Below are 8,696 nucleotides of genomic sequence, written 5' to 3' on the forward strand. Positions count from 1 at the left end.
ATCTCTCAGTCAGGCATGGTGGCTCGTGTGTGTAATCCCAGCACTTTGGGAGGCTGAGGTGGGTGGATCACTTAAGGTCAAGAGTTCGAGACCAGCCTAGCCAAAATGGTGAAACCTCGTCTCTACTAAAAATACAAAAATTAGCCGGGTGTGGTGGCATACGCCTCTAGTCCCAGCTGCTCGGGAGACTGAGAATCACTTGAACCCAAGAGGCGGAGAATCACTTGAACCCAAGAGGCGGAGCTTGCGAGATTGCACCACTGCACTCCAGCCTGGGTGACAGTCTTTGAGACTCCATCTCAAAAATTAAAATAATAAAAAAAGCCATCTGTTCCTCACTCCTCAGACAAACCCAGACATGCCCAAGGTTTGATGTTATCTTCATTGTCACATCCTTTCCAGGGTTTCCTTTTGATTTCCACCGACCTGAAGTATGAAACATCCTCAAAGCAGCAGCCAAGTTTCCATGGTTGGGAAGGTCTGAACCTGATAAGTGGACAGTGGAGGGGGAAGTCAGCCCCTTGATTGCCAGTTTGCAATTCACCCCAGGAAGTAAATGGTCCTTAACCCCACAACTACTGTAAACCCAGAAGGGGAAGACAGTATACACTGGAATTGTAAAGCCCTTGTGAATTGCTTAGGTAGAAGGTTTTCTTTCTCAAGCCTTCAGAAACCCAGCATAAGGCAGACTGTGTTAAAGGGCTAAATAGAGGTGTATGAATGTGAGTGTATGCATGCTGCGTGTGCCTGTGTTTATATTTGTTTGGGGCAAGAAAAATTCTAGGAACAAGAGCTAGGCATGTACTTCTGACCAGGTGGGTAAGAAATTCTTAAGTCTGTATTTGTATTGGTCATTCTCAGTGGAGATCCCTTAGGCCCTCTAGGGGTTTCCCCTACCTGCATATTGGATTTCATGTTTTATATTCACTGTTACTGTCTTCTGTGTTTAATTAAAATTGTTTTCTATCAACTTCAATCTTGGTTTTTTTATTTGAGAAATGTCCTGCCCTGAATTTTTTAAAAATGAAATAAGAGGCCAGCCACAGTAGGTCATGCCTGTAATCTCAGCACTTTGGGAGGCCAAGATGGGTGGATCAGGGGTCAAGAGGTCAAGACTATCCTGGCCAACATGGTGAAACTGTCTCTACTAAAAATACAAAAATTAGCTGGGAGTGGTGGCACGCACCTCTAGTTCCAGCTACTGGGGAGGCTGAGGAAGGAGAATCGCTTGAACCTGGGAGGCGGAGCTTGCAGTGAGCCAAGATGGCGCCAGTGCCCTCCAGCCTGGCGACAGAGTTAGACTTCGTCTAAATAAAATAAAATAAGACATAGAAAAGGGAAGAGACCTAAGGTTGCATAGACGTCAAGGCTTAATTTTAAAAGAGAATTCTTTACGTCTGAAATCTTTCCAAGAAGAAACAGGGTAACCACAGGAAACTCTAAAAGTTGCATCACTTCAAGCTTTACGATTTTTCACCCACCACAGATTCAGTGAAATGACAGTGTAGAGTACTAAACTCAGACAATTTATAATTGAGAATGACATCAATGTGTCAGAGCATCTAATCAATGGGGAGAAATTGGGGCAGAAGAGAAGAAGAGCGGAACCAGTGTAGGTAATGGGAAAAATGAATGTAAACTACATACTGGTTTTTTTGCAGCACTTACAGTCTAGTGGGGGAATGGGAGGAGGAGAGCTGTTTACAGAGTGCTTGCCGTGTGCCAAACCCTGTGCTGATTACTCCTCCGGTGTCACTTCATTTAGACTTCTACTCAAGAAAGAAGTATGATCCCATTTTAGAGATGACGAAACAGAGATAAGAAGGGTTAATCACACCAAGCCAGTAAATGGCACAGATAGAAATGGAATCTTGCACGTCTTTGTAATGCCAAAGTTGCAGTTGTTGACATGAGGCAGAACTCCAAACTGAAATCACTTAAAGCTCACCACTATGAACAAGAGAAATGGCGTATAAAAGCATGATTAAAGAGGTCTTGATCATCAAAGGATGCTAGATTGAGGAGTTCTGGCGATCCATAAGGGCTGTGATTTGATCATTTTGTAGTACATGTCTGGCCATAATAGATGCATCCACAAATGTTTGTTAGAATAAACGATAAGCTGCCATGCTTCATTCTTTGGGATGCTCCTTTCCGATAAAAAAGAGTTATTTGATGTATATCCAGATTCATTCCGAAACATAAATGTTCAGCTATGGTATTTATTCAAACAGGTTTTTCTTTCTCAGCTGCTGGCGTATCTTTTTCACCTCCCAGCTGAGGGTGTAAACTCCAGGACGATGCACCGGACCTGACCCAGACTCAAGGTGTTTTCATAAGCTGCTGAAAAGCATCTCCAAAACAAAAGATAACTACATTGGAATTTAAACTCCTGGATTTCGCTTAGCTGTAGCTTAGAGGAAATCGACTAATAAAGATCCTAGCTATACACTTGAGGACAATACAACTTAACCAGAGGAAAGACAGTGGCCTGAAGAGTTTCGAGCCTCGGCGCTTGCCGTTGCTCATCCTGCTGCGGCGCTGGTCGCGCCTGCGCTTTGGCTCTTGGAAGGCGGTGCTCTGGGAAGCCGGACAACGCGGCAGCCGGTCTTCAAAGCCGAGCGGGGAGTTTTCGCTACCGTTGTCGCCGCCATGAGTCGCAGCTATAATGATGAGCTGCAGTTCTTGGAAAAGATCAGTAAAAACTGCTGGAGGATCAAGAAGGGCTTCGTGCCCAACATGCAGGTAAGTCAGGAGAGCAAATGGCGGGGCCTTCCCTGCTCCGTCCCGGGCCCGGCCGGCGTCCACCGCGCCCTCTGGTCCTCCCTCGACCACTGGGTCCGCCCCGGCCTCTTGCAGAGTTTCCCTCATACCCTCCTTCTCCCCTCATGGTTCTGGGGCCGCCCGACCTGTTCCAGCACCACCTCCCGCCAGGAGAGGTCCCCGAACCACGAGGACAAGCTAAGCGCGGTGGATATGGGGAATCCAAATAAATACGAAATTGGGGTTTCCAAAGCGTTTTCACAGATCAGTCTCATAAACGCATCGTGAGCTGGTTTACGTTCCTGGTCTTCAGAAACTTCCGTGATCTTTTCCAAGGTGGAACTGCCAGCCCTGGGTTCATTTGCTGGGACTGGAATTCACCTCCTCTGAGTCATGCTGGTTATTTATATAACGTTTACAGACCTTTGTTTACTGAACCAAGTTTTCAGCATTCAGTATTCCATGTTGGTTTTTAATTAAGCGATGTCATTTCTTGCAGTAGCGCAGGGGAGGGCCTGATTGATTTTAATACTTCACAGAAGGACCTCGAGGATCTGTCGGTGACATAGTTTCCTCTACCTACCTAGGAAGAAGCTCAGCCAGGACTTGATGTCCAGTTTACTAGTTTTTCCTCTGACGTCCCAAATGGAGACTTGAGGGCTTGGGATCATCAGATAGTTTGAAAGCCTGGGCTCTGTATCTCTCGGCCTTCATCACCATCTGTGCTCATATTTTTCATTAACGTGAAAAAAGAAAACGTTTGTGAAGTTTTGCAACGTATTTTAAATAGTTTTTGAAATCCCTGAAGATGCCAAGTAAATGCTTCAAAGGTTTACCGTCTCACGTCTTGGTAAACAGCTCCCAATAGCCACTCCCCTCTTTTATTCGGAATCAAAGCTTATTGAGTTTCCCTTGTTGGCAAGTCACTTACCCTGAGGGAAGAAAAAGCCCACAGCGATAAATCTGTGTTCTCTTTACTGTTTGGCCACTTTCTTTGTGTGGAAACCGATACCCTGAAGGAAGGAAACATAAGGGGAGTGCAGTGGTTCGTGGCCTGTAATCTCAACACTTTGGGAGGCCAAGGTGGGAAGATCCTTTGTGCTTAGGACTTCGAGACCTGCCTGGGCAATATAGTGGGACCTCGTCTCTACCAAAAAAAAATTTAATTAGCCAGGCGGGGTGGTGTGCACCACAGCTACTCAGGAGGCTGAGGCAGCGGCAGCCCTTGAGCCTGGAAAATCGAGGCTGCAGTGACCTGTGATCATTCTAAACTGCAGTCCAGCCTGGGTGACAGAGTGAGTCTCAAATAAAAAAAAGAAAGAAAACACCATGACATGATCATCTGTACGATCTAATAATACAGCCTTCATTGTCTGGCAGGTGTTCTGACTTAGCCTTTGAAGCACACACTGGTGCTCATTGATGGGGCAAGTCTAATTTTGCTAGGCAGTTCTAGTTTAACTATGTATACAGCACTTTACTACCACCTTTTCTTTGGGAATAGAGACTTGGAATGTTGATGCATTGCTCTTAAAACGCTATTGACTTCTAAGCACGAATTGTGCTTCCATCCTCATGGTAGCAGTGAATTTCACGTGGATAATCATCTCTGTTACTAAATCTCCATTTCTCCCCCAAGGCCCACATCTACTTGTTGGACTAAAACTTTCTCTTTGTTCCCTTAAAATGCTCCCCTCTCATCTTTATGTCATTTTTGCGTTTGGCTCCTAAATGTTCTGCTGCACCAGTGATGTCTCTTGTCTTTAAAGAGCCAGCTCTATAGGATCTCTGTGAAACCTCTCCCAGCTCCCTAGACTGTTGAGGCACTTCCTCATCAGATTCTTCCATAGCACTGTGTACTTAATGTTATGGCACTTGCTTCATTGCACTCTGATACTCTTATGAGAATATAAGGGCTGTATTGGCTGGGCGTGGTGGCTGACGCCTGTAATCCCAGCACTTTGGGAGGCCAAGACGGGCGGATCACGAGGTCAGGAGATCGAGACCATCCTGGCTAACACGGTGAAGTCTCTACTAAAAATACAAAAAAATTAGCCGGGCGTGGTGGCGGGTGCCTGTAGTCCCAGCTACTCGGGAGGCTGAGGCGGGAGAATGGCGTGAACCCAGGAGGCAGAGCTTGCAGTGAGCCGAGACTGTGCCACTGCACTCCAGCCTGGGCCACAGAGCGAGACTCAGTCTCAAAAAAAAAAAAAAAAAGGAAAAGAAAAAAGAATATAAGAGCTGTATTGTGGTGTACTGGGAGCTCCTTGAAAGCAAGATTTTATCATATTCTTTGTATCTCCCCTAGTGCCCGGGACAGTGCTTCATGCATAGGAAATCCTCAATTAATGTTTGGTGAATTAATAAATGTGACCCTTAAGAAGTTGTGCTGGAAACATTTTCCATCAGTGGATATTACTTGTTCTTTATGCAATGGTCATGAAGTCATCTTTCTGATAGAAACTACATTCAGTTGATTAAGTGTTAAGTCTTTGGTTCTCCGTTACTGGACAGCTCCTTCAAAATATTTGACCTATGATAAAAATGTTCTGCTCTTTAGTGTTACATAAGTATGTCGTCCATTGCTTTTTGTGTGCCGCCTCTATTGTCAAGCTTTAAAATTACGTAGATTTTTTAAAAAATCATGTAGCTTATAGAACTGAGCACACAGCTACATAGCTGTATGTTAAATTTTTCTTCTCACTATTTACCTAACTAGAGATTTGTAAGTCACCACTAGAGCACAATAAAGTGTAAACCGGCTATTGGCTTAAACACAGAATAAATATACTAAGGTTAGATGACTATGTATTATGTTTAGAATTTGAGTTTTTTATTGATCTGGGTTTTTTTTTAATTTTCAAAAATCCATTGATATTTTTGAAGCTTGAGGATTAAGACCTTTGGGCTTTGTGAGAGCATAGTTGGAAGATTTTTCTTTATCACACAAAAAGATGCTTAATCTGTTGAATTCTTAAAGGTGGTTTTGAGGGTATGATAATTAAAACAATTAGTGAACATTGCAAAATTTTTCTTAAGGTATATTTTATGATGGGAGCAGCTCGTAGCCTTTGATAGAAAGTTTTCTGCATGCGTAAGGTAACGTGAAAGTGTTTGGTAAAGGGTAAAGCACAGTAAATACTGCATACAGCATATTCTGTTCAGTGCCTACACTTGCCATACATGTACTCAGACATTGCTTTTCACTTTTCTTGGTACCAGGTTGAAGGCGTTTTCTACGTGAATGATGCTCTGGAGAAATTGATGTTTGAGGAATTAAGGAATGCCTGTCGAGGTGGTGGTAAGTACATTAGAATGTCACTTGTATTAGTACAGTAGTGCCTTCCCTGTGGCCTGAAAGAGTGGTAACTCAATTACAATTTTGAAATATTGTCAAGGAGTGATTACAACTTAAGGTAAGACCAAAAGAACTTACGTATTTGTGATCACATTGTTAGCCAGTTGGTGTTATAGAAAGGATTTGAAAATGGGTAGAACTCGTTTCTCAGCTAACCTTGAATAATAAGAGCAAGTGACCTACCATTTGTTTTACACTTACTGTATTCCAGGCATTTTACTAGGTGCTTTGCATAGATTCATGTAATACTTGCAGTAACTCTAAAAGGAAGATATTATCTCCAGCTTATAGATGTGTAAGTCAGAGCTCAGTGAGGTTAAACGTAATAACAGAAAACGAAACACTGAATATTCTCACTCATAAGTGGGAGTTGAACATTGAGAACACATGGATACAGGGAGGGGAACATCACACGCCAGGGCCTGTCAGGGGAGTGGGGGGTAAGGGAGGGATAGCATTAGGAGAAATACCTAATGTAGATGACAGGTTGATGGGTGCAGCAAACCACCATGGCACATGTATACCTGTGCAACAAACCTGCATGTTCTGCATATGTACCCCAGAACTTAAAGTATAATAACAAAAATTTTAAAATTTTAATTTGCCCAAGGTCACATAGCTTTTTGAGGACAGCCAGAATTCAGATCCAGTAGTGTCTGATTTAAAAGACAGTGTTCTTAACCAGTATACTAATTAGGCTTACTGAACTTCAGTTGTCTCATCCATAAAACAGGAATCATTACACCTATCTTGCAGGGCTGCAGCAAGGTTTAGAGATAAAATGCATGAAGCTCTATGATAATCTAACGGTGATAGTATAGAAATCATCTAGTGTTGGGCCGGGCGCAGTGGCTCACGCCTGTAATCCCAGCACTTTGGGAGGCCGAGGCGGGCGGATCACGAGGTCAGGAGATCGAGACCATCCTGGCTAACACGGTGAAACCCCATCTCTACTGAAAATACAAAAAAATTAGCCGGGCGTGGTGGCGGGCACCTGTAGTCCCAGCTACTCAGGAGGCTGAGGCAGGAGAATGGCGTGAACCCGGGAGGCGGAGCTTGCAGTGAGTGGAGATTGAGCCACTGCTCTCCAGCCTGGGCGACAGAGCGAGACTCCGTCTCAAAAAAAAAAAAAAGAATTCATCTAGAGTTACCCCTTTCATTTTGTAGATCAGCAAACTAAAGGCTTCCCTCCCCAACCAGGGTACGCTCACTTGTCTAAAATAACATAGCTGCCAAGTGGCAGAAATGGGACTGGAGCCCCATATCCCTTCATTCGCAATCCAGTGTTTTCCAGAGCTTCCGCATTGCCTTTCTTTGTCACTTAGAATAAACCAGCATTGATTTTCTTTATACAGGGAACTACTGAAAGAATATTTTTTTCAGGCCAGGTGCCCTGGCTCACGCCTGTAATCCCAGCACTTTGGGAGGCCGAGGCAGGTGGATCACAAGGTCAGGAGTTCGAGACCAGCCTGACCAACATGGTGAAACACCATCTTTACTAAAAATATAAAAGTTAGCCGGGTGTGGTGGTCCACGCCTGTAATCCCAGCTACTCAGGAGGTTGAGGCAGGAGAACTGCTTGAACCCGGGAGGTGGAGGTTGCAGTGAGCCAAGTTCAAAAAAAAAAATTTTTTTTTTCAAATATTAATAACGTAAAATTTGGTATTTGTATTTTACATCCCAGTACAACATTTGCAAGCAGCCTTCGCATGGTATATGCAGAATACTGACAGCACATTTGTGGCTATCTTTCCTGTTTGTCTACTTCCTTCTTGAAGAAGCTCCCTTCCATCTTGCATCTCAAATATCCTTCTAGGCTTTGTTGTCTTAGTAGCCCTGATGACTACCTCTTCATGTTATACAGTCTAGAAACATGAATATAATTAATGCTAAAACTCAAGTGTGTTGTCTTTTCTAATACCCAATTTTTGTCTTCAGGTGTTGGTGGCTTCCTGCCAGCCATGAAACAGATCGGCAACGTGGCAGCCCTGCCTGGAATTGTTCATGTAAGTCAGAGTTCAGAGCTTTAATCATTTATATTTCTTAAAGCCCATTGAATGGATGAATGGCCATGCCTGATAATGGTGTCATTTAGACAATGACCTTTGGACAGCCCGACATAACCACGAAGCCCGGCTCAGTGGCTCATGCCACCTGCAACACTTTGGGAGTCCAAGATGGAAGGATTGCATGAGCCCGCGAGTTCAAGACTAGTCTGGGCAACATGGCAAGACCCTGTCTATACAAAAAAAATTAGCCAGGTGTGATGTCACATGCTTGTAGTCTCAGCTACTCAGAATGCTGAGTGGGAGGATCACTTGAGCCCAGGAGTTCCACACTGCAGTGAGCCATGAATCACGACACTGCACTTTTAGCATGGACGACAAAGTGAGACCCTGTCCCTAAAAATAAAAAATACAAAGAAATAACCATGGACCTAAAGAAGTAATTCAATCTGGATGGCATTTCAGTTTCTGGATGCCTTTGGCTAGAATCTGTAAGTGTTCAAGAACCTTTGAAGTAGTTTTTATGTTTTGTTTCTTTATCATGGTGACATCATTATTCCTGGATCAGT

General features: G+C 43.8%; 1 protein-coding gene across 1 annotated transcript in view; it reads left to right on the forward strand.

Moving 5' to 3' along the window:
- Positions 1–2,536: 2,536 nt before the first annotated feature.
- RTCB (RNA 2',3'-cyclic phosphate and 5'-OH ligase) overlaps positions 2,537–8,696 on the forward strand; it is a 24,375-nt gene continuing 18,215 nt past the window's right edge. The window contains exons 1-3 of the mRNA XM_026449689.1: positions 2,537–2,745; positions 5,986–6,064; positions 8,060–8,127. Coding sequence (XP_026305474.1) covers positions 2,653–2,745; positions 5,986–6,064; positions 8,060–8,127 — 240 coding nt within the window. The 5' untranslated portion in view covers positions 2,537–2,652. The remainder of the gene's footprint in view (positions 2,746–5,985; positions 6,065–8,059; positions 8,128–8,696) is intronic.

Source organism: Piliocolobus tephrosceles, unplaced genomic scaffold (assembly GCF_002776525.5).
Source record: "Piliocolobus tephrosceles isolate RC106 unplaced genomic scaffold, ASM277652v3 unscaffolded_1412, whole genome shotgun sequence".
Taxonomy (NCBI): domain Eukaryota; kingdom Metazoa; phylum Chordata; class Mammalia; order Primates; family Cercopithecidae; genus Piliocolobus; species Piliocolobus tephrosceles.